At 41.9% G+C, this 25,484-nt stretch overlaps 1 protein-coding gene across 22 annotated transcripts in view; it reads right to left on the bottom strand.

Moving 5' to 3' along the window:
- Positions 1 to 21,955, bottom strand: part of ALKBH3 (alkB homolog 3, alpha-ketoglutarate dependent dioxygenase) — a 171,088-nt gene extending 149,133 nt beyond the window's left edge. For 8 of the 22 annotated variants that reach the window (XM_081545026.1, XM_081545022.1, XM_081545029.1 and 5 more), the window contains exons 1-7: positions 21,818 to 21,955; positions 20,049 to 20,194; positions 19,843 to 19,946; positions 18,831 to 18,865; positions 16,438 to 16,485; positions 10,349 to 10,452; positions 8,688 to 8,776 (exon numbers count right to left, since the gene is read on the bottom strand). In XM_081545026.1, the coding sequence (XP_081401152.1) occupies positions 8,688 to 8,776; positions 10,349 to 10,452; positions 16,438 to 16,485; positions 18,831 to 18,865; positions 19,843 to 19,946; positions 20,049 to 20,127 (459 nt within the window). In that variant the 5' untranslated portion in view covers positions 20,128 to 20,194; positions 21,818 to 21,955. Of the gene's footprint in view, positions 1 to 8,687; positions 8,777 to 10,348; positions 10,453 to 16,437; positions 16,486 to 18,830; positions 18,866 to 19,842; positions 19,947 to 20,048; positions 20,195 to 20,975 lie in introns of all 22 variants that reach the window. The other 14 variants (XM_081545010.1, XM_081545023.1, XM_081545032.1 and 11 more) reach the window with 4 other exon arrangements.
- Between the last annotated feature and the right edge of the window lie 3,529 nt (positions 21,956 to 25,484).

Here is a 25,484-nt window from a genome sequence, read left to right as displayed (position 1 = left end):
CAAAATCACTCAGGCTATGAACAGGGGCTTGGAAGAAGCAACCCATCTGAAACGTAATAAGCGTGAGGCCAGAAGAGAAGTAGGATTCTCTCCCATTATGTCTATTCTGAAGCAAGCTGACCTCTGCAATTTTATTAAGGGGCTAAATTTGGTGTAGCAATGTCATGAAGACCAGGCCGATCCTCCCACCTCATCCTTTCCAGGTTAAATACATGACTCTCCAGAGACGTAACTGTCAGTACACCCTGGGCGGTCGCCTCAGTAAGGCATGGAGGTGGCATGTGGAGCAGGAAGCCTGCTTTGTCACCACAGCTGATGGGCCATCAGGAGTCGGCAGATAAAGACTGAAGTCTGAGGGTGAAACAGCTCTCCCTCGGGGTGGCCCCCTGTTCCATCCCTGTGCTGTGCGTAGTCACTCAGTCGTGTCTGACTCTGTGACCCCGTGGACTGTAGCCTGCCAGGCTCCTCTGTCCATGGGGAGTTCTCCAGACAAGAATACTGGGGTGGGTTGCCATGCCCTCTTCCAGGAGATCTTCCCAACCCAGGGATCGAACACAGGTCTCCTGCATAGCAGGCAGATTCTTTACCATCTGAGCTACCAGGGTTCCATTCCCATTTTATTACAAATGCCAAAACTGCTCTTTGAAAAGGATATTTAATATTTCCAGAGTGGCAAACTTCCTAAGACCACAACCCAGAGGGGAAAAACATTCTACAGAATGGAGTCATGAAATGGCTGTGAACTATAGAAGATTTAAACAGTCCACAGCCCTGCCTCCTGAGCACCGAGTTCACATCTGTAGTTTATATTCAGAACTCACCATTTCGCCATACATGCTTTAGGCAACTATGACCCTTGACCTTAGGTTGTACTAGGGAGCTACAATCAGCGTAGCTTTTACTGGTTCTGGTTAGAATTCTGTATGTCTTGCCTCCCAAGAAGCCTCAAGTGCTTTACAGAAGCCTCCTGTAGGACAGGGTTCCTCACTCCACCACCAAAGATGATTGAGGAGGGGACTCCCTGGCGGTCCAGAGGTTAGGACTCAGCACGTTCACTACTGAGGGACTGGGTTCAACCCTTGGCTGGGGAACTAAGATGCTGCAAGCTACGCAGAACAGCCAAAAAACATTACTGAGGACCCCAAAGAACTTCTGTGTGTTTGGGTTATCGCTATGATAGCTACCATATTAAAAATTAAAACTAACAAAATTTTAATTTTTGGTTAATTCGTTTAAAAAATAACAACCCCATTATATGTTAACCCAAGTATTATTTTGTGAAAATTAGCTTTTCTCCAACACAAAAAATTAGTGGGAAGAGTGGCACTGTTTTGCAAATCTCTTCAATGTCTGATTTAACAGAAGAGAGTTGGTTCTAATATCTGCTTCTGCATTCAATCTGTTAAAATGTTTTTGTTGACACATACAAAGAAAACTGCCTTCACACAGACGTGTAGTTAGAAAGAGGAAGAAAAAGCCTTTTCAAATAACCGTAGATATTCTTTGCTATTACACCAAAACTCAACTGTACTGATTTCTTAAAGGTTAAAGGCAATGTGGAATCTGAAACTACATCAACACACTTTTTATATTATTACATCTAAATCCATTGGTCCAACTTGTACTTTGAATGGATCTTGTAATCTTGCATGATTCTGTAACATCAAGCACTGGTCATTTGGAAAATAATGGCTCATTGAGTTATGTAGACTCTCTTACTACTGACATGTTTCATTATACCCCATTAAAAAATCATCTCCATTAATATTACCACTGATCTCTACAGAAAAAGCTAAGTAATGGGAAGAGGTCAGGTTCAAGGTGAAGGATATGAGTTTTTCCAGAATTCCTAACATTTTCTTGAAACCTCAACTTTTATCAGTATCAAACTTTTATTAAATCCTGTACATTGTTTTCCTAGAAGTGACACTTCATTCACTTATGAGAAAATGTCTGCTGAATACTCAAGTCTGAATAGTGTGTGTGCCAGTTGCTCTTCCAAGTAAAATGGTCCAGGATAAAAGTAGCTAGTTCAGCTTATACTTTAAGCAATCACACACAACCATCATAAATCATTTGTAGCAGGAATGACTTATGCATACTTTACATTTCATGAAACAATTTTAAAAGATCAAGATTTAATAAAACTAATAATGCTTATCGCTTCATCAAAGCACACCCTTGAACGAAACCATCATTTTTCTCTTTTTTTTTTTTTTACTGGAAGTGCATGTGGTAAAGAAAACAATGATTACTAGTACAGTTTGGTGGCAATGCCTTGATTCATACTAAGGCGCCAGCAATTTTAGTCACCATTGTTTTTGTATAGTGCAAACTCAACACAGTGAAAAATGTCACCTAGTCTTAGTAATCTCATAAAAATAATTTTGACCCTGTGGATTCCCAAAAAGAATTTCACGGACTTCCTCCAGGGATCCACAGATTCTACTTTAAGGACTGCCACTCTAGGGTTTCCCTGGTGGCTCAGTGGTAAAGAATCTCCTGTCAATGCAGGAGACGTGGGTTCGACCCCTGGTCTGGGACGATCCCACAGACTGCAGAACAACTAGGCCCATGTGCCACAAGCTATTGAGCCCATGCTCTAAAGCCCAGGAGCTGCAACTACGGAGCCCACCTGCCACAACTACCGAAGCCCATGCACCCTAGAGCCGAGTTCTGCAACAAGAGGAGCCGCCACAATGAGAAGCCTGCGCGCCGCAACTAGAGAGTGGCCCCCACTCTCTGCAACTAGAAAGCCTGAGCAGACCTAGCACAACCAAATAAATAAATTTTTAAAATTATGTATATATATATACACACACACACACACATATATATTAAAGAACAGCCACTTTAGAGAACCCCTTCAGAGTCCATGTTCTATGTTTGGAAGTGAAGAAATGTATGTTCAGCAAAGGAAAGCATATCATTCTTAGCTATACACCATGACTCTGATCAGGTAAAACTTCCAGGGAGCATATGTGGGAATCAGCTTCACTGTCTCATGGAAGTCATGTTAAAAGCTGGCATTCCTTGTTACGGATAGTGGCATTACACTCTTAGCAGAGGGTTTTACTTATTTTACTGAAGTAACGCTGGTTTATCACATCATATTTCTACCACACACACGCGTGCGTGCTCAGTCACTCAGTCGTGTCCAACTCTTTGTGACCCTAAGGACTGTAGCCTGCCAGGCTCCTCTGTCCATGGGACTCTCCAAGCAAGAATACTGGAGTGGGTTGCCATTTCCTTTTCCAACCATACAGCATGTTCACCTCCACCAAAAATTCAGTTTCCATCCATCACCATAGAGTTGATCTTCTCCATCTGTTGTGCCCTCCATTCTGTCCCCTCTCCTTTGGTAACCAATATTCTGCTCCTTGTACCTACATGTCTTGTTTGTTCATTTATATATTGATTTCTTATATCCACACACAGATAAAATCATACAGAATCTGTCCCTCTCCACCTGACTTATTTAACATAATATCCTCAAGGTCCATCCATGGTCTCACAAAAGGTAAGATTTCATCTTTTTTTAAATGGCTGAGTAGTACTCCATTTATAAATATAAGAGAGTTTGACCATGAAGAAGGTTGAGCACCAAAGAACTGATGCTTTCAAATTGTGGTGCTGGAGAAGACTGTGGAAAGTCCCTTGGACTGCAAGATCAAACCAATCCATCCTAAAGGAAATCAGCCCTGAATATTCACTGAAAGGGCTGATGCTAAAGCTGAAGCTCCAATATTTTGGCCACCTGATTCGAAGAGCCAACTCATTGGAAAAGACCCTGATGCTGGGAAAGACTGAAGGCAAAAGGAGAAGAGGGCGGTAGGGGATGAGATGGTTAGATAGCATCACCAACTCAATGGATATGAACTTCAGCAAACTCTGGGAGATAGTGGAGGATAGGGAAGCCTGGCGTGCTGCAATCCATGGGGTTGCAAAGAGTTGGACACGACTGAGCGACTGAACAACAACATATATATAGATACACACCCACACATCCGTCCATTCATCTGTTAATGGGCACTGAGGTTGTTTCCATATCTTGGTTATTGTGAATAACACTGTGATGAACACAGGGGTGCACATATATTTTCAAATTAGTGTTTTCATATTCTTTGGATAAATAACCAGAAGTGGGATAGCTGGATCATATGGTATCTCTATTTTTAATTTTTTGAGAAATTTCCATAATGGCTGCACCAATTAAATTCCCATCAACAGGGTATGAGAGCTCTCTTTTCTCCATACCCTCACCAGCACTTGTTATTTCTTGCCTTTTTGGTAACAGCCATTCTAGCAGGTGTGAGGTGATGATATCTTACTATGGTTTTGATTTGCAGTTCCCTAATTAGTGATGTTGAGCATCTTATCACGTGCCTATTGTCCATTTGTCCTGGAGAAGGAAATGGCAACCCACTTCAGTATTCTTTCCTGGAGAATTCCATGGACCGAGAAGTCTGGCAGGCTACAGTCTACGGGGTCACAAGAGTCAGACACGACTTAGTGACTAAACCACCAACACCACAACCATTGACCATTTGTACGTCTTCTTTGGAAAAATATCTATTCAGCTCCTCTAAGGCAGAGGATTTTAAAAAATAAACTGCAATAACAACAAACAAAACTTAGATCATTAAATGTTATTAAACTAACCTACATTCAAGAGTGAAATTCCATAATAATGTTATCAAGCTGTATTTCCTATTTATTTTATGGCTTTAAGCTATCTTTAACCTGTATGTGGGTCAAGGAGTAACAGTTAGAACCTTACATGGGACAACTGACTGGTTTGAAATTGGGAAAGGAGTACGACAAGGCTGTATATTGTCACTGTTTATTTAACTTATATGCAGAGTATATTATGTGAAATGCTGGGCTGGATGAAGCTCAAGCTGGAATCAAGATTGCTGGGAGAAATATCAACAACCTCAGATATGTAAATGATATTTCTCTAATGGCAGAAAGTGAAGAGGAACTAAAGAGCTTCTTGATGAAAGTGAAAGAGGAGAGTGAAAAAGCTGGCTTGAAACTCAACATTCAAAAAACTAAGATCATGGCATCTGGTCCCATCACTTCATGGCAAACAGAAGAAGAAAAAGTGGAAGCAGTGACAGATTTTCTCGTCTTGGACTCCAAAATCACTGGATGGTAACTGCAGCCATGAAATTAGAAGACACTTGCTTCTTGGCAGGAAGGCTATGACAAAGCTAAACAATGTATTAACTTTGCTGACAAAGGTCCATATAATCAAAGCTATGGTTTTTCCAGTAGTCACTTATGGATGTAAAAGTTGGACCATAAAAAAGACTGAATACCGAAGAATCAATGCTTTCAAATTGTGGTGCTGGAGAAGATTCTTGAGAGTCCCTCGGACTGCAAGGAGATCAAACCAGTCAATCCTAAGGGAAATCAAACCTGAATACTCATTGGAAGGATGGATGCTGAAGCAGAAGCTACAATACTTTGGCCACCTGATGTGAACAGCTGACTCACTGGAAAACACCCTGATATGGGGAAAGTCATTAGTGGTCATTAAGCATAGTCAAGGATATTTAGTTTTTTCTCAAGGGCTATAGATAGATAGCCTATAGATTTAGTCCCTAAGTCATATCTGACTCTTTTTGCGACCCCGTGAACTGTAGCCCACCAAGCTCCTCTGTCCATGGGATTCTCCAGGCAAGAATACTACAGTGGGTTGCCATTTCCTTCTCTAGGGGATCTTCCCAACCTAGGGATTGAACCTGTGTATCTTAAGTCTCCTGAATTGGCAGGCCATTCTTGACCACTAGGAACCTGGGAAGCTCGATACTGGGAAAGACTGAAGGCAAAAGGAGAAGAGGGCAGCAGAAGATGAGATGGTTGGACGGAATCACTGATTCAATAGCATGAACTTGGGTGAACTCTGGGAGGTGGTGAGGGAGAGGGAGGCCTAGCGTGCTGCAGTCCATGCGGTCGCAAAGAATAGGCCATGACTGAATGACAACAAGAAGAAGCTTATCTTCATGGGGATAAAGATCAGATGCTAGAATCATATACTTAACAAGAAACATAAGAACGTAAAGGAGGATGATAGCTTTTCGGCAATGTAACTGAGAAACTAATTAGCACTTCCTTGACTTGCTTAGGGACTGAGCTAACACCAAGTTTGCATTATGTTTCTAAGTGAATTTTTTTTTTTCTTGGTTATTTTTGGTGGTGAAGTAAGTAGAAAAGGAGAAAACAAAGAATAATGAACTAGGGGATTAATTTAGACTCTCTAACCAATACTCTATATACAGATCCCGCAGAACTGAAAGTCTAAATTAAAATCCAGCATCATCTCACTATTCAGTGAAGACATTCTATCCTTAAAAGACATTTGAGGAAAAGAGTATGAGAAAATACAAGGACCTATTCGGTGGACTTCAAACAGTGTTTTGCAGAGACCCAGGTACCACAGAGATGCCTCTGGGACCACAGGAGGAGAAAGGAGAGGTCCAGCTGGTGGGACTACCAGTCAGTGAGGGTACTCTTTTATTTCCACACACTGGATTCATATAAGATTTAGCTTGAAAAAAAGACTAAAAGGGACTTCCTTGGTGGTCCAGTGGTTAAGAATCCACCTTCCAGTGCAGGGAACACGGGTTTGATCCCTGGTTGGGGAATAAGATCCCACATGCCGGGGGGCAACTAGCGAGCCCGCAAGCAGCAACTACTGATCCCATGCGCTCTAGAAGCCACCCACCCGTGCTCTGCAATGAGAGAAGCCTGCAAGTCGCAACTAGAAAAGCCCCCACGTGCTGCAACTAGGGAAACCCTGCGTGCCGCAATGAAAACCCAGTGCAGCCAAAAAAAAGAAAAAAAGATGTTTAAGTACCTATGACTGAACCTCCTCCTGTGCTATGGAACACTAAGCTTGAGGTAAAAACAACTTTAAAATTAAACTAATATCCCCAACACATATATACACGTCCCCTTAAAAAAGGGACGTCTGTTTTGATTTTGATTTTGTTCCAGATGGTATACAAACTAAATCTATTAGCAATAAATACAAAGTTATGAGTCAGTCAAATTCAAATTAAAGAATTCTAATATGACAACCTTAGGATACTAGAATATGTTAATAATACAGCAAAATTAAATGTAGTATATGAATAACTAATTTTATTTTTGTCGAAAAATTCTCTACACATATTTGCCTAAAAAGGAAAAAAAGACTGGAACCAAAACATCAGATGGAAGCGCTATCCAAAATTTGAATATTTTTCATATTTATGTCATTTCTAAATTTTCAATAATAAACACATATTGCTCATGATATAAGAAAAGGGTTGTCATTTAAACAATTCTTTTGAAGAGTTGTCAAAATGTGCCCAAGCATAAGTGGTCACTCTATCTCAGCAGACCTTACATGTAAATCTAAAGCAGTGATTCTCAAGCAAGGTCAATTTGGAACCCCAACAGATATTTAGCAACATCCAGAGTCATTTTTGGTTGCCTTGACTGGGTAAGGAGTGCCTCTGTCATCTAGGGGGCAGAAGTCACAGGTACTCCTAAACATCCTACAATGCACAGGACAACCTAACGACAAAGAATTATTGTGCTTGAAATGTCAGTGATACCAAGGTTCAGAAACCCTGTTCTGAAACATTAGCTAGAATGAAAGAACTTCTTTCCCGCAGGCTATTTAATCCTCAACTTCTCTGCTATAACTGTTGATAAGAAGATAAACTAATTCTGACAGAAACATAGCCAGCAGTTTATGCTAGACTGGCCTAGTTCAATTCTCTTCATGTTTCCAAGTCAATTTCAGATATAAAGGGTCTCTCAGTACTTCCCTGGGTTACATTCTAAATGCAGCCTTAGAAATTTGAGCATCCATCTATCTCTTCATGTGAAAAAGCCATGTTCCCTTCAGTCAATATTTTATCCCTGAACATTTTAGTAAAATGCTAGTTTATAAGAAATTACTAGGAGTTCTAAATGTGTCACATTTCTGTTTATTCCAACGCTATAAGCAAAAATTCCATTTTCTTCAAAGTCTCCTTCAAAAAAAAACATATTATTATTTGCCAAAGGCAAGATTCCAGGGACTAAACAGAGAGCTATTTGTTGGATCTTAATTCCATCATCTGGATAAGCTTAATTTATATATTAGAATCTCTTTGTCTTTCATGGACATTTTTAAAAACACAAGAAGCAGTAGAGACAAGCCAAAGCAATGATAAGTATGAGAACTGCAGCCGTAGAATGAATACAAAGTCAACAAGAAAAGCAACAGATTTTTCTCACAAATGGGAAAAGAGCCTGAGACACGGAAAGAAACATTCTGACCTCACTGGTCAGTCGTAAGGATTTGGAACCACAGCAAATATGTACCAGGAGATACACAAAGGGCTCTGCCAGAAAAGCTTGGGGAAGGGGGAGATTAGGAAAAGAAATGATTCATTTCTCTGAAATCCTTGCGTCTGGTTCTAGTTTACTCTAGTTCCAGTTTTTTTCTCATCCTCTGACTTTATCTGTGGATCAAAAGCACATCAACGGTGATAACTACAAAGACTCAGTATTTGAACTCAGAGGATTTTTGGAACTAGGAACCACCACGCAGCTCCGCAAGGTCATTTATTGTTATTTTACAATATTCTACAGTCACAGTATATCGTCTATAAAACCATACCAATAACAACATTCCAACATACGTGAGGATTTGGTTCCATAGTGATTCTTGAATAAGTGTAAGGAAGTTCTCCATACCATGCTGTAAGTCTTGGTTGCTGGTAAGTTACATCTAAGAAAGAAAATACAGGGCCTTTGAAAGGGTTCAATGCTATTTTAGGCATACCTACTGAGTGCCAACACCCTGCCTAGTAATGTATAAGGAGCTATGAGAAAGACAAAGGAAGAGGCAGGACGGGCTCCGACCCAAGGTTCCACCTTCATAAAGGGCAGGGGACTTCAGGAGTGGAATGGTGACCGCTAAAAGGATGGTAAGAGAAGGTATATTGGCAGAACCGGTATGGGTGAAGCTCTGGGGTGAGAATGTGTGTAACCCATCTGTGTCAGTGGTGACACAGACACGAGTCAAGGAGTCACAGCGCAGGACAGAAAGACTCACATTAGGGAGGGTCTAAGACGCAGGACATGGAGGCTGAACCCCTGCAGGTAAGAACTTGTGGCATGAATGTCCAAACAGGAAACAAAACCAACTGTTCACCCATGTGCCACCACTATGTAAGCCCTTTTGATTCCAAATAAAGAAAAAGGTGCTCTGACCCACCACAGCACATAGTTTTAGTCAGAAGTTTTTGATGCCCACTTTATAATTAGAGAAGGAGCTACCTGCAGATCTGCTATTTTTCCCTACAATTGACTTCAACCACTACAACAATAACAATAATAATAAAAGCAGTTAACATTCACTGAAGGCTTACTATGTACCAAGCATTCTGTTAAGTACGTATCAGGCACTGTCTCATTTAATTATCACAACAACCTTGCAAGATAGGTATTATTATTAGCTCTATTTTCTCGATCAGAAAAATTAAGAATCAGAAAATTACTTAACTATCATTTGCCTAAAATAAACAATCACTTTGAAAGAGCCAGCAATTGAAGCCAAGTCTGTCACCGAAAGCCCTGCTGTAGAAACTGCTGGGAATTAGAAGGCTGCCCTGAAAGAGCTGACTCTCCTTCTGATGCCTGTTACAAAAGTGATGCCAGTATACTTTGCCTCTTCCTCCACAGAAAATTTAAAATCATTCAATGTGCCAGGACAAAAAAAAAAAAGAAAGATTCTATGCTAGAGCACCAACGCCCCCCAGTGACCACCTCTGGTATAGCAGGTACTGTTGCTTGTGCAGTACCTGCTGCAAGTCAGGTAATCTTGACAAGCTCAGGAGAACACTACAAATGCTGAAGCGAAGGGAGACTTCTAGTGAAACTAGAGTGACAATAAAAAGATGATACAAAGAATACATGCCAAACAGAATCAGAAAAAAACAAGTTCTGGAAGCTTCTATGAAGAAAGAGGGAAGCTGGCACCGTCTGAAGTAATGAATAGTGATCAAACCATGTGCTTAAGGGAGATAAGCACGTCAACCACAGCTCAGCCAAACCAAACTTCCTTCCTTTCCTTGAAAGCCTACCTTCTGCCATACACTGAGAACCATGTGCTGTTTCTTCTGCGAGGAACACTCTTCCCTGTCCCTTTTGGCGAATTCCTGCCTATCCTTAGGGTTCCAGTTAGGCTTTGAGAATCTCTGTGTAAGTCTAGCTGCAATGCCAAGAAGCAAGGGTACTGGAAAACAATCTGGAGAGGAGGGCCAAACATCAACAACTGCATCTCAAGGTACCTCCTTACCGTCTCTGATGCCGGTCCTCTGTTTCCAGGGAACATCCCGACAGAGCTGTTCAAACACTGAGTCAGCCTCTTTCAAGTCAACAAAGCCAGGACATAAACACACCCTGGATGCAGAAAGAACAGTTACTAACTAAAGAACACAGAAGATGGGGTGGACTCCAACCATTAGCGGAGTAAATTAATCTGGACAATGCTTCCTTTTGAGGGTAGACGAAATCATCTTACCACACTTCCAGAGGGTGGTATCACCCAGATCATGATGCTCCAGATGAAAAACCAACCTCTGCCAAGTTAAGACAGGCAATAAAACAGGCAATGAAGGATAAGGAGGTACATGGCAGCTTTCACCAACATGGTTCAAATACTACCCGGGCACTGCTGGGCTGTGAAACCTTGGACAAGTTACTTAGCCTCTCTGAACCTTGGCTTTTCTCATCTGTAACACAAAGATGATCTCCACCTGATAGCATCACTGTGAAAAGTAGAATAATATGCTTAGCCCTGTGTTACTTTAACAATTGATAGTCTTCCGAGACTATGCCAATTGTAGGGAAAGCAATCATTTATAACTGTAACAAACTAAAGATATCCAAATGAGGATTTTTTCTCTCACTGAATATATACTTACTTCAACAATGCTGAGCTCAGAATTGTTTTGGATATCTTTTTTTTCTCTCCTTTACTGAGGTATAACTGAGGTATAGTATAATATACTGTAAAATTCAACTTAGTGTAATATCTTCAAGGTTTATCCATGTTGTAGCACATCAAAACAACATTTCTTTTTATGGTGGAATAAAATATTCCATTATATAGACATAACACCTTTTGTTTGTCCATTTACCAACTGATGGAGATTTGAGTTGTTTTTTACTTTTGTCTATTTTGAATGTTGCTATGAACCTTCACACACAAGTCTTTGTGTAGATGTATGTTTTCATTTCTCTTGAGTAAGACACCTAAGTGTGAAACTGCTGGGTTATATGACAAAGGTATGCTTAACTTTTTAAGAAACCACCAAAATTTTTTCTAAGTGGATTGTACTATTTTCCAATCCACCAGGAAAACAGGAAAGCTCTAGTTTTTCCACATTCTCTCTTATAATAACACTTATTACTGTCTTTCTGATTGTGGAAATTCTAGTGAATATAAAGTGGTATATCACTGTGGTTTTGATTTCAATGTCCCTAATGTACTATTTCATTTTAACAATGAATTTGGATTTCTGGATAACTTTCTTAAGAAATGTTCTGAAAGACAGGAACATGCTCTTCAGCAGCCTTGCTGATAATAAATTTTCACCCTCTGAAGGTACGTTTGATTTTTTTTAACAGTTTAACAAGGAATTTATTAATTTTAACCAGCTGTACAATTCACAATGTTTGATCTGAATTATAATTTTTTTCCAGTTTTACTGAGATATAATGGACATACAGCACTATATACGTTTTCAGTGTGAAGCATAATAATTTGGCTTACACATATTGTGGATTGATATTTCGAAAGAGCCAAAGCTCATGTGAAGCCATACCAGGTTAACAATGACATGTAACAAAAAGAATGCAACTGGTTTTCTTGTGTGACTATTAAACTTGCTCAAAAAGGGAAGTTCTGAAAAGGGTTGTAACAATGGCAGTGCCATTGGACTAATTATAGAGACTTCCAAATCCAAAAGCAACTCTTTCTAGGTAATTCACTTAGATACATAAATTGATTTATTTAAACATCTCATTAATTTACAGTAACATACACTAAGCTGATGCTTTCAAAATGAAATAATGACTACTGCCTAATATACCTTAAATCACATACGCTTTAATGTTACTGAAATCTACCTTTATATAGTAATACAATATAACTTAACATATATATAATAATGCATGATTAACATACTAATACATGCAATAATAAGCAATCCCCTTCATGGATCAGTTTTGTCATGGCAAAGAGGCTTGTGTAACTCAATGAAGCTCTAAGCCAGGCTGTACAGGGCCACCCGAGACAGACGGGACCTAGTGAAGAGTCATGACAAGGCACGGCACGCTGGAGGAGGAGACAGCAACCCACCCCAGTATTCTCGCTGCAAGAACCCAAGGAACTGCATGCAAAGACAAAAAGATACAACACCGGAAGATGACCCCCCTCCCCCCATCCAGGTCTGAAGGTATCCCACATGCTATTGAAGAGCAGAGGGCAATTACTAATAGCTCCAGAGAGAATGAAGTGGTTGGGCAAAAGCAGAAATGCCGCTCAGTTGTGGATGTGTCTGGTGGGGAAAGTAAAGTCCAATGCTGTAAAGAATGGTATTTCATAGGAACCTGGAATGCTAGATCCATGAATCAAGGTAAACTGGACATGGTCAAGCTGGAGATGATAAGACTAAACACTGAACAGATCAGTGAACTAAAATGCATCAGTGAAGCAAAATGAATTAAATTCACGAAGAGTGAATTTAGTTTGGATGACCATTATATCTACTACTGTGGAAAAGAATCCTTTAGAAGAAGTGGAGTAGCGCTCACAGTCAACAGAAGAGTCCCAAATGCAGTACTTGAGTGCAATCCCCAAAATGACAGAATGATCTTGGTTCATTTCCAAGGCAAATCATTCAACAATACAGTAATCCAAGTCTATGCCCCAACAATTGATGCCGAAGAAGCTGAAGTTGACTGGTTCTATGAAGACTTACAATACCTTCTAGAACTCACACACAAAAATGATGTTCTTTTCATCATAGGGGATTGAAATGCAAATGTAGGAAGTCAAGAAATACCCCAAAGTGAAAGTGAAAGTCAATCAGTTGTGTCTGAATTTTTGTGACCCTATGGAGAAGGCAATGGCACCCCACTCCAGTACTCTTGCCTGGAAGATCCCATGGACGGAGGAGCCTGGTAGGCTACAGTCCATGGGGTCGCTAGGAGTCGGACACGACTGAGCGACTTCACTTTCGCTTTTCACTTTCATGCACTGGAGAAGGAAATGGCAACCCACTCCAGTATTCTTGCCTGGAGAATCCCAGGGACGGCGGAGCCTGGTGGGCTGCCGTCTATGGGATCGCACAGAGTCGGACATGACTGTAGCAACTTAGCAGTAGCAGCATGGACTACACAGTCCATGGAATTCTCCAGGCCAGAATACTGGAGTGGGTAGTCTTTCCCTTCTCCAGGGGATCTTCCCAACCCAGGGATCAAACCCAGGTCTCCCGCATTGCAGGAAGATTCTTTATCAGCTGAGCCACCAGGGAAGCCCAAGAATACTGGAGTGGGTAGCCTATCCCTTCTCCAGCAGATCTTCCCAACCCAGGAAACAAACCGGGGTCTCCTGCATTGCAGGCGGATTCTTTACCAGCTGAGCTACCAGGGAAGCCCACAAAAAATACCCAAAATAACAGGCAAGTTTGGCCTTAGAGTACAAAATGAAGCAGGGCAAAGGCTAATAGTTTTGTCAAGAGAACATGCTGGTCATAGCAAACACCCTTTTCTAACAACCCAAAAGATGACTTTACACATGGACCACACCAGATGGTCAAAACTGAAATCAGATTATATTCTTTACAGCTGAAGATGGAGAAACTCTATACAGTTAGCAAAAACAAGACCTGAAGCTAACTGTGACTCAGATCATGAGCTCCTGATTGCAAAATTCAGGCTTAAATTAAAGAAAGTAGTGAAAACCACTAGATCATTCAGGTATGACCTAAGTCAAACCCCTTATGATTATACAGTGGAGGTGACTAATAGATTCGAGGCATTAGATCTGGTAGACAGGGTGCCTGCAGAGCTACGGACTCTATACAGGAGGTGGTGACCAAAACCATTCCAAAGAAAAAGAAATGCAAGAAGGCAGTGGTTGTCTGGGGAGGCTTTACAAAGAGCTGAGGAAAGAAGAGAAGCAAAAGGCAAGGGAGAAAGGAGAAGACACACCTACTGAATGCAGAGTTCCAGAGAACAGCAAGGAGAGATAACAAGGTCTTCTTCAATGAACAATGCAAAGAAACAGAGAAAAACAATAGAATGGGAAAGACTACATACCTCTTCAAGAAAACTGAGATACCAAGGGAACATTCCATACAAATATGGGCACAAGAAAGGACAGAAACAGTAAGGACCTAACAGAAGCAGCAGAAATTAAGAAGAGGTGGCAAGAACATACAAAAGAACTATACAAAAAAGGTCTTAATGACTGGGATAACCATGATGGTATGGTCATTCACCTAGAGCCAGACATCCTGGAGTGTGAAGTCAAGGGGGCCTTAGGAAGCATTACTGCAAACAAAGCTAGTGCAGGTGATGGAATTCCAGCTGAGCCGTTTAAAATCCTAAAAGATGATGCTGTTAAAGTGCTGCACTCGATATGTCAGCAAATTTGGAAAACTCAGCAGTGGCCACAGGACTGGAAAAGGTCTGTTTTCATTCCAATCCCAAAGAAGGGCAATGTCAAAAAATGTTCAAATTATCAGAATTGCACTCATTTCACATGATAACAACATTATACTCAAAATCTTTCAAGTAGGCTTCAGCAGTACATGAACTGAGAACATCCAGATGTACAAGCTGGGTCTCGAAGAGGCAGAGGAACCAGAGATCAAATTGCCAACATTTGTTGGATCATGGAGAAAGCAAGGGAATTTCAGAAAAATATCTACCTGTGCTTCATTGACTATGCTAAAGCCTGTGACTCTGTGGATCACAACGAACTGTGGAAAATTCTTCAAGAGATGGGAGTACCAGACCACCTTACCTGTCTCCTGAGAAACCTGTATGTGGGTCAAGTAACAAGAGTTAGAACCAGACATGGAACAATGGACTGGTTCAAAATTGGGAAAGGCTATATATATCAAGGCTATAAATTTTCACCCTGCTTACTCAACTTATATGCAGCGTACATCAGGTGAAATGTTGGGCTGGATGAAGCTCAAGCTGGAATCAAGATTGCCAGGAGAAATATCAACTTCAGATATGCGGATGATACCACTCTACTGGAAGAAAGTGAAGAGGAATTGAAGAGCCTCCTGATGAAGGTGAAAGAGGAGAGTGAAAAAGCTGGCTTAAAGCTCAACATTCAGAAAACTAAGATCACGGCATCTGGTTTCATCACTTCATGGCAAATAGAAGGGGAAAGAGCAGAAGCAATGACAGATCTTTTTTCTTGGGCTCCAAAATCACTGCGGATGGTGACCGTAGCCATGAAATTAAAAGATGCAGGCTCCTTGGAAGGAAAGCTATGACAAACCTAACCAGTGTATTAGAAAGCAGGACTATCACTTTGCTGACAAAGGTCCATATAGTCAAAGCTATGGTTTTTCCAGTATTCATTACAGATGTGAGAGCTGGACCACAAAGAAGGCTGAGTACCAAAGAACTGATGCTTTCAAACTGTGATGATGGAGAAGACTCTTGAGAGTCCAAGGGACTGAAAGGAGATCAAACCAGTCCATCCTAAAGGAAATCATTCCTGAATACTCACTGGGGGGACTGATGCTAAAGTTGAAGCTCCAATACTTTGGCCACGTGATGTGAAGAGCAAACTTGTTGGAAAAGACCCTGATGCTGGGAAAGACTGAATGCAAAAGGAAAAACAGGTGGGAGAGGATGAGATGGTTAGATAGCATCACTAGCTCAACAGACATGCAGTTGAGCAAACTCCGGGAAACAGTGGAGGACAAAGGAGCCTGGCATGCTACAGTCCACGGGCTCCAAAGAGTCGGACATGACTTAGCGACTGAACAACAATGACAACAATCTAACAATAACATATCACTCACAGCACAGAAGTTGAGACCAGACTCAACTTTAATATTAAACTACTATGTAGCACTAGGACAAAGTACTGAATCTCCCTGGGACTCATTTCCTCACATGAAAACTGGAGAAGTAATAGTTATACTATATCTGACAGAGAGGTTATGAAAATGTTTTGAAACTAGTATAAAAGGAGATATTACCACATATTTGCTCTCCAGGAATTTAAGGGGCAGATGTTACCTACTTTAATCCAGGTAAACCTTCTACAAGGAAAACATTCTAAATATTTCAAAAGACTTTAAGTAAGTGATAATTATAGTCCCTTTCTAGTGAGAATTCACTTACCTAGATATGCCTGTGGGCGACATGCTGATTTCATACACACCCTCTTTACTAAAGAAACCAAGAAAACAAAGACTTATTAGTATCAAGTTAAACAGTATACTGCACGTAGTAGAAGGAAGGGTTGTCCTTCGGAATGCACAAAGTCCCAGCTCACCAAAAGCACTTCCTGATGAGGGTGCACGATAAGGGAAATATAGCCCCACCTTCGTCTACCACTGAGATAAGGGGCAAGATGGTGGTAACCATTAATGGCCCTGGGTATAGAATCCTGACAAAATCAGACTATGAAGGCAAAGGCCACAATAAAGTAAATTCTTGTTCTATACCTTCATATTTCACCCATAATTCAGTTGATGTGGTGCAGGAATCTATCACACAAAGGGGTGCCAAATAGAGCATCCCCTCGGAGCCTGGAACAGAGATACACGGAACAGAAGTAGAAGGTCCCCACAACAGAGCTCCACCTCCTAACAGTTGCCACAGACTCAGCATCCTCCAGAGTAATTACTGCTTGGAATCTCCTGAATACACCACCATGTGTCTGATCCCACGCTTTTCTACATGCTGGCATGCGTCCCCACTATCTAGCACCCCCAATCCAACTCGCCCCCAGCTTTGGTCCAGTGGAAAATGCTAATTCATCCTTCAAAACCTCAGCTCAGTATCACTTTGTCTAAGCCTTTCCTGACCTGTGATCCAGTCAAATAACGTTACATATCTCATCCTCCATGACCACTACACCTCACCTACAAGTATACTATTCCAAGATGGTGAGGATCAAAATTTGTCAGACGACATGTCTATTTCATTTACTAGACTATGAGCTGCTGAAGGCTGGAATGGGTGACTTTTCTGTTTCCTAGTGCCTAGCACACAACAGATGAACAGTAAAAAGTTTACTGAACTTAATCAAATGTATGAAAGTACAAAACTGTTACAGAAGGGCACGTCATGGCAAGAAACGTGATCCAGATTGGACAGGTGTTTCTGTCCAGATAGCTATGTCAGACGCTTCTCACAGAGATAAGTTATGGAGAATAGTATAAAGGGACAGTATTTACGTCATCCTTTTCCATGTGACTTATCAGTTCATAATCTGAGTTGGGCTCTTAGATGGATGTGTAAGCCACTCTGAGCCAAAATGTAGGCAGAGTTATATCATAAACATATAGCATATTTCAAAATATTAGTTGGCTATAAAGTTTCCCAGAGTGCTAATATTTCAGTGCTATATTTTGGGCCATATTTAAAAAATGGCTCACTCCAAATGTGAGGGATATTTCTGGCTATTAAAAATATCTAGCATAGTTAATTTTAGATAAACAGAATTAACAAACCCTATGGTCAAGTAGGAATGAGTACCATCATTTTTTGTCTCTGCCTTGGAAATTTACAACTGTCCCTTTTTTTCAACCTGAATGTCCCATTTGTAGCTTGTAACAGGTTTCTTCATTTTGTTTCTTCTCTTTACCATCGATGGAGGCAGAATCACATTTGCATTTGCAAAACAAAGACTGCTAAAGCTACCAGACAGGGTCTTAAGTGATTACATAGTCCAAGCCCTTAATATTACAAGCAAGGAAATAAAAGTCCAGAGGGACAGTAATAACTTACCTAAGGACTAGTTACACAGCTGACTAGTGGCCAGGCCACAACTACATACCCTCTCTGAAAATATGATACTTGTGTTAGTTTCAAACTTTTCTAAGATATACAAGTTGACCTGCAAGTAGCCAAAGAGCTTAATACTTGCTTATGAGCAATAGTACAAATATAATGCTAATTTGCTAAAATAAAAGCATGCTTTCTACAGATAATTTATCTGCATTAGATGGAAATTGAGAAGCAGGACAAGAGAAATCAAAGCATCTTTCATCATTTTGAAAATGAATATTTTTAGACACAGATCAATATAAGAGAAATGTTTATTATCATTTAATTGCTCTGGAACAATTCTGTGGTTTTAATAAATGAACTATAAGAGCTTCTAGATTTCTAGCAGTTTTCATAGCATTGCTAGTAAATTGACACTAAAAGGTTTTTTGAAGAACCATGTTTCAATGACTCAGGAAAAAAATTCCTCTGTGTCTTTACCTAAGGGATATTTTAGCTGCTATCTGCATATACGTTAGCCAAACAGGGTCAGGAAATCTACACCAGTCAGAGTTTAAGGAACAGATATCTGGTTGCATTTTCCACACCATCAGCAAATTCAGAAAGGCTTCTCAAAAGACCAGGTTTAAAGATATCTGAGACAGGGATATCCCAGCTTAAAATTTAAGACACTAATTGGCCATTATCTTTTCCAGATGGAAAAACCAGGCCAAGCGAACCATCTGGGGCTCTCCACTTCACTGTGGGCAACAGCTCCAGGAGGGCAGCAGTGTACTTACTCGATCACTCGTGGCTCTGGGGCTCTGCGTACCACCTGCAGAGAAACAGTCAGATATTATTTCTGAATGAGTCCTAATCCCCAGGGAGGCTTCCTTGCAGAATTACAGTATCCTCTCATCTCCAGTTAAAATAAAGCAAGTTTAAAACTATCCCTGTTTTATTCTAAGCTCTTAGTATCCCACCAGAAACTCCTGTTTCTACTCTTCTTAGAACTACTCCAGAGTGACTAGTAGGCAGTAAAGGATGACAACATTAGAATTAATACGTTTTCCTAGCAGTAAGCAGCTCTGAAAAAAACATTCTTTCCAAGGGATTTTTAAAAACAGAAGACATACTAGGAAATAAGAGGTTTTAATCATTATTTATGCAATCATTACTACAGCAAGATACCTGATTTTTAGCTCCTTTTTCCCTTGTTATTAAAAAAGGCAACTCTTTTCCATTTCTTACATTTTTCCCAGCAGGATTAAGCATTGCAGTAGCTAAAATTTCAATCCAATTCTAGAGATATTTGATACACTAGCATTTTTAGGACTGTTAGAACTTAGGTAACTAATGCAAACTCTAGTCATGGTATAACTGCTAGTCACAGTACATCTCCTTGGCAAAAAAAAAGGGGGGGGGAATTATATATGCCTATAAATTGGGGGAAGACTACAGAGAATCCTCAGACATACTAAGAAACTGATACTCCACATTTCATTATACTATAGGCCTTTCAGTTCTCTATCAGTTTGCTGCTGCTAAGTCGCTTCAGTCGTGTCCGACTCTGTGCGACCCCATAGACAGAAGCCCACCAGGCTCCGCCGTCCCTGGGATTCTCCAGGCAAGAATACTGGAGTGGGTTGCCATTTCCTTCTCCAGTGCATGAAAGGGAAAAGTGAAAGTGAAGTCGCTCAGTCGTGTCCGACTATTAGTTTATTCAATCACTATTTATTTGAGTGTCTACTATGTGACTTTTGCTTTTATAAATAAATCTTTGTTCCTGTTGAAGAAGAAACAAGAATTCACCTCCTGGGGTTCTTTGAACACAAACTGTCTGTCAGACAGATGCTGCTCCTTGTTCATCCAGGTTTTACCAGGTCTCTGTTGGAGATGGTTCTCAGCAGTGGGAGCTGAAAAAAGAGAAGATTCAAATCTTAACACCAGTTAAAAGAGAACGATACCGGTCCACACACATACACACACAAAAACAGGAGATCCCGACAGGTCCTTGCCTGGCCGAGCAGTGGCCTGGCTCTTAGCAGGGCCGGCCCAGGCTCCCTGCACTCGGGCTCGCCGTCTTTTGTCCTCCATGCTGACCAAGACTTCTACTCTTAGCCTTCAGAAAAGTTCATTCCTGATTCAAACTACACAATGGTATCTGTTGAAAGAAACAACAAAAAAAAGATGCTTTAAGTTGGGGTTGTGAAAGCTTTGACTATAATCCTTTCACGTAGATGAGATGACTCAATAGCAATCAGTGCTTCTACATAAAATCAACTCTGAGATCACAACATCTCAATCAGCAGCCTCCTAAGTTACTTGGGGATGCTGCTTTTAATGTTTTATCGTTTGCAGTGTTTCTCTTTTAATGATTTAGCTTATTACAGTACTTCCACTTCATTCACAAGAAAGTAGATACTAAGAAATTCTAAAACCAGGATCTACCATAAACCACATTACTCTTATTAGTCCCCCAAGACGACAACACAAGGAAACTGTAATGTGCCACCTACATGAAGATACAGAAATAGGCTAAAACTCAGTTTCCCAGAGTATTTTCATACTCCATCATCACAGGCTGCATCAAACTTCCCTTGAAGCTTGTTAACAACACCTATGGCCTGTCTCAGATTTGATGTTGGATGGACACAGGTGTCTGTCATTGAAACAAGCGTGGTGGCAGATGATGATAAACAGATATGTAAGGGCCACAAGGTTAAGTGGCTCATCCAGTGTCACTCAGGAAATCAACAGGTAATTAACGTTCAAATTTTACCACGTTCCAGTCTTAAGTAAAAAATCCACACCATAACGACCAGTAATATTAATTTGACATTTCTGCCAATAAAAGTCTAGCCCACATCAAAAAAAGAGCATACACATCCGCAAAACAAACAAACAAAAAAACAAAACCAGGAACGTTGGGGGCACGTACTGACCTATAGTCCATTTTTTCATAGGTCCAAGACACTCAAAAGTTCTCAAAGGTAACAGGCTCTTTTTAATAGCTTGTTTAGCCTACAAATTCCAGGCCCCATCCCCAGACTTTCTGATTCAGTAGCACTCAGCTGGTCCTGGGAATCTGTATGCTTAACAAATTCCCCCAAGTGATAAGCATGTAAGTTTAATAAGTGGAGAGAGGACAGAGGCTGCCATCTGCCCACAGAGTTAAGGGCAGAACCAATACCTACTCTCCAATCCCACATGATTTGTAGAGGAAGCTCTCGTATGATATTTTCTCTTAATTGAGGCCTTAAAACCGTAACGTGACAACCAGCTATCATTCTTGCTGTGTTCACAGGGGAGAGATGTGTTCTTAGGTGCGCCGCACGGCTGCTGAAAATACAGATTCCAGAACCCCATCCCAGACAGACTAAATCTGCGGAGTCCCGGAAACCTTCCACGCCCAGATTCTTTACCCGAATTAAGCAGGAGAACTCCGCTTCCAGGGCCTAGAGCGAGCGCTTTGGCAACGGCCAAAGGACTCGCTTTGAATCCAAGTCTGACCCTTCCCAGCGGCGTGGCCTGAGGCAAATGCCTTCCCCTTTCCGAGTCAGTTTCCTCCTCTGTCAACAGGGCAACCAATACCTCTCTCACAGTCCGAGTGAGAATTAGTGATGCTCGAAGGTGAAAGAGTCTGGTCCTCTCAACAAGGCTTAAGCAACTTTATTTTAGACCCTTTTTTTTCCTAGGAGGCCCTGAATGAAATCCCCGGGGGTCGCCGGGGAAGGGACCTCAGGACGGTCCCCACAGCTCGCAGGGACAGGCCGGGAGGCCGCACCTGCCAGCGGAGCCGGGCGCACAGGTTTTAAAGCCGCTCTTGCTAAAGCAAACCCCGCGCTGCCTCAGGCCCACTCTGCCGCCGGCGGTCTGTGAGTGTCTGAGGACCCCGGCCCCGACTCCAGCACTCCCCAACCGCAGGCCCACGGCGGCAGGCACTTCCTCTGACGTCACGCGCGGACACCGCCTCTTCCGGCGCCACAGCCCGGGTCTCCGGGCGGCTCGGCGTCCCTCGAGCCGAAAGGGCCGGGTCTCTGAAGGTGAAGATGGCAGCGCCGGGCTTCGAGGGGAGCACAAGAGATTACGCGTGCGGTGGAGCCCCGTTAAGGGTGGGCTACGGCGATGCTGGGGATGAAGACGTTTCCTCGGCCGAAGTCCCACACCCCTAACCAAAGACGAGAGACATCCAAGCGCCCGCTTCTTTGGTCCGTGCGGGAAGAGCGACCGAGCCCCAGCGGAAGGGCAGAGGCGTTGGGGAACCTGGTTATGATGCGCTGAGCAAGAGGGTTTGACTTTTATCCGGAACTCCACTGAGAGTCTGAGTTGCAGCTCGTTTGTTTTCCCTGCAGCGGGTGCAGACTTCTATCATAGCACTGAGAATAGGACCACGCCCTCCCTATTCGTCGTGGATCTGTAGTGCTAACAAAGTTTGCTTGAGAAAAGAGATCTGAGTTTCAGGCTATACACCTTTTTACTTGGTGTATAATCTGGGTCGGGTACCCTGCTTTTTTATGAAATGTGCATAGCTTTTCTGTCGGGAGGATTAAATGAGATAATGTATTTACAGAATTTAGCACGATGCCTGGAACACAATAGAAACTTAATAAATGTAAGTGTCTTCGAAACTTAATAAATGTTAAGTGTCTTCAATCTGTCTGAGTTCTTGAGAAACATCTTTAAGTGGCCGTGTTAAATTATGTACCTTATAGTGTGAAAATAGCAGAAGTAGTGCTAAATTAACTACAACTTGTGCGAGTTATACTGTGCAAGAATTTAAAATAAACTTTGGCACCCTACTCCATTATTCTTGCCTGGATAATCCCATGGACAGAGGAACCTGGTAGGCTACAGTCCATGGGGTCGCAAAGAGTCGGACACGACTGAGTGACTTCCCTTCACTTTGTGTTATATAGTGCTTAACCTGCAGGAAGCTCAGTATACCCCATCAACAACCCTGCGTTGTTGCTACTGTCAAATCTAATTTCATGGCATCCATTACTTTTTGTTATACTTTGTGACATTGAAGGGGAAAGGATTTATCCTTGAACTGAGAGGAGAGAAAAGTGGTAAGACCAGACTATAATTTTTATCTTTCCCTCCTTCCCATAAACTAAGTCTCAGGTGGCTTAGTTTACCCATAAGAAACATGAGAGATGTGGGTTCAGTCTCTGGGTCAGGAAGATCCCCTGGAGAAGGAAATGACAAACCACTCCAGTTTTCTTGCCTGGAGAATCACATGGACAGAGGAGCCTGGTGGGCTATAGTCCACAGGGTCAGAAAGAATCAGACACAACTGAAGCGACTTAGCACTTGTCAGTGCTGTCAACAAGCAACTTGTCAGTATCTTCTGGCTCAGGAACCTTGTCTCTATCTTCCAAAGGATGTCATTTCTTTCTCTTCAATGATTATGGTTTTAGAATGGAAAGAAGTCCTGGACTGTCCTCCAAGTAAAAAAGTTCTTAAAAATCACTCCATGGTCTGCTTGCACCCAAAATAACCTTTAACAGATTTAACAGAATCACATGTATTTTTACCAAGTGCCCAAGGTAATTCTGATGCACAGAATGTTTGAAAACCTTTGGGATGCATGTAGGGTGACAAGTATGTTCCAGGTTTTCTGGGACTGAGGGGTGCCCCTAGGATGCAGGACTTTAAGTGCTAAAGCTGGGCAAAGAGCCCTGGGCAAACAGATGGTAGGTCACCCTAGATACATGTGAGTATATAGCTTTCAAAAGATGTTCTTGATGCTTTTGGCATCCTGGGTTTCCTCATTTGTATTTGCAGTATTTGTGTTTTTGTTTTTGTGGGTGGTAGTGGAGACCGTGGGAGAAACAGTGAAGGTAGGGGTGCATTGCCAGTCACCAGTGTGTTGATTCTCAGCCCCAACCCCATCCTTTTCTGCCTTGGTTGCAAGACTGGAACATTTCTCTCTTGCTATGTGGCCCAGTGTTAAGCTTCATCAGTAGAGGATGCTGGAGGGACATTAGAATGAGAAGGAGCTCTTTCCCCTGATTCCAGGGTGCTCCTCTTAGCTAGCTCCACAGTACATGGTAGCCTGATGTGATTGGCACACCTCTGCACTGAATTAGTTGAATTTACAGCCTTGTTAACAACTCTTATGAAGTTGACATCATCTTCAACTGGAAGAAATGGGATCCCAAAACTTGAAATAGGGAACATCTGCTTGGACCCAGGTGAAATTGACCATATGGAAATCCCAGGTCACCTTGAGCCTCCCTTGGCAATGGCAGCAGTTTGCCCTCCTGTGTCTGAGGAGCCTGGTCATCCTCTGCTTAAAAGCCCCGTAAAACCCTCACCTGGAGCAGACAACATGAAAAGTACAGTGCAGGTCTGTGCTTCCTGATGGGTTGGGAGTGCTTCCATATTTGTGCCTTCCTTCATGTTCTGCCTGGACCTCGAGGTAGGTAGTGGCTATATATTAGAATTTTCTTTTACCCCTTGTAGGTAATACCCAATATCCCTCTCTGAATCAGTATATGATTTCTGTCTCCTCTTTGAGTCCTAACTGTTATGATGTGATTGTGATAGCAGAGGTGGGAGCGATAGCTAGCAAGTTCCACTGTAAGGGCAGGCCTTAAAACTGCCTCTGATTTGGACCCTTGTCATCCCTGACCCTTTACTCTTGCACTACCCTTCTTGGGTCTCTTCACCTGAGACAACCCTCATGAAGCCCCAGTATGTTTTTGCAGAATCCATTGGCTTGCCTGTACTCCAAAACCAGCATTTCTCAGCATGTGTTTAGACGACCATCTGCTTTGGAGTCAGTAGGGGATGCTTATAAATATGAAGATCCGAGTCCCCCGCAATAAGATCCGGAGTTCGTGGATCTGGGGCAGGGCCCAACAATTTGCACTTTTAACAGTGCCTTGTCTCATTTTGTAAGAATTTTCAAAAGTTCTCTTTACCCTTTGCTGCTGCCTGCTTTCTTCAAGTGATTAGTTTTCTGCTCAACATTTATCTTCCCCCCAGGATGCAAAAACTGATAGGTACTTTAAACACTGGTAGCTCTTAAGAAATCATTCTGGGTAAGCTGCACACCAGAGCTTATTTTCAGTTGCCGATTGTCACACCAGACTCTTGCCAAACATTTAGCCCTATGCTGCCTGTAGAGTACCTGCTGCTGAATTCTGTGAAAATCCAGTCCAAGGCAAATGATGGCCAACACGCTAATAGCTCTCAGTGAAGATGTCAGAAAGAAATTCCCAGCTCCTGTCTCAGCTGTCAGAGGCTTAGCGTTTCCCGGCTGGAGGCCAGAGGTTATGTGCATGGAGGTTTTCAAGTCTCTGCCAACTTGACACCATGATGAGGGAGAGAGGATGTTTCCTCAAACTCCAGACAGGAACCCCTCCTGTTCAGTGCCCAGCATGATTGCAGATACTGCCAGAGATATGAACTGCAGTGTAAATGATTTGTTGTTGTTGTTTAGT

This window comes from Giraffa tippelskirchi, chromosome 11, assembly GCF_054371585.1.
Source record: "Giraffa tippelskirchi isolate mGirTip1 chromosome 11, T2T-mGirTip1v1.2.pri, whole genome shotgun sequence".
NCBI lineage: Eukaryota > Metazoa > Chordata > Mammalia > Artiodactyla > Giraffidae > Giraffa > Giraffa tippelskirchi.
The sequence above is the reverse complement of the archived record's forward strand: the minus strand, read 5'-3'. Positions and strand labels throughout refer to the sequence as shown.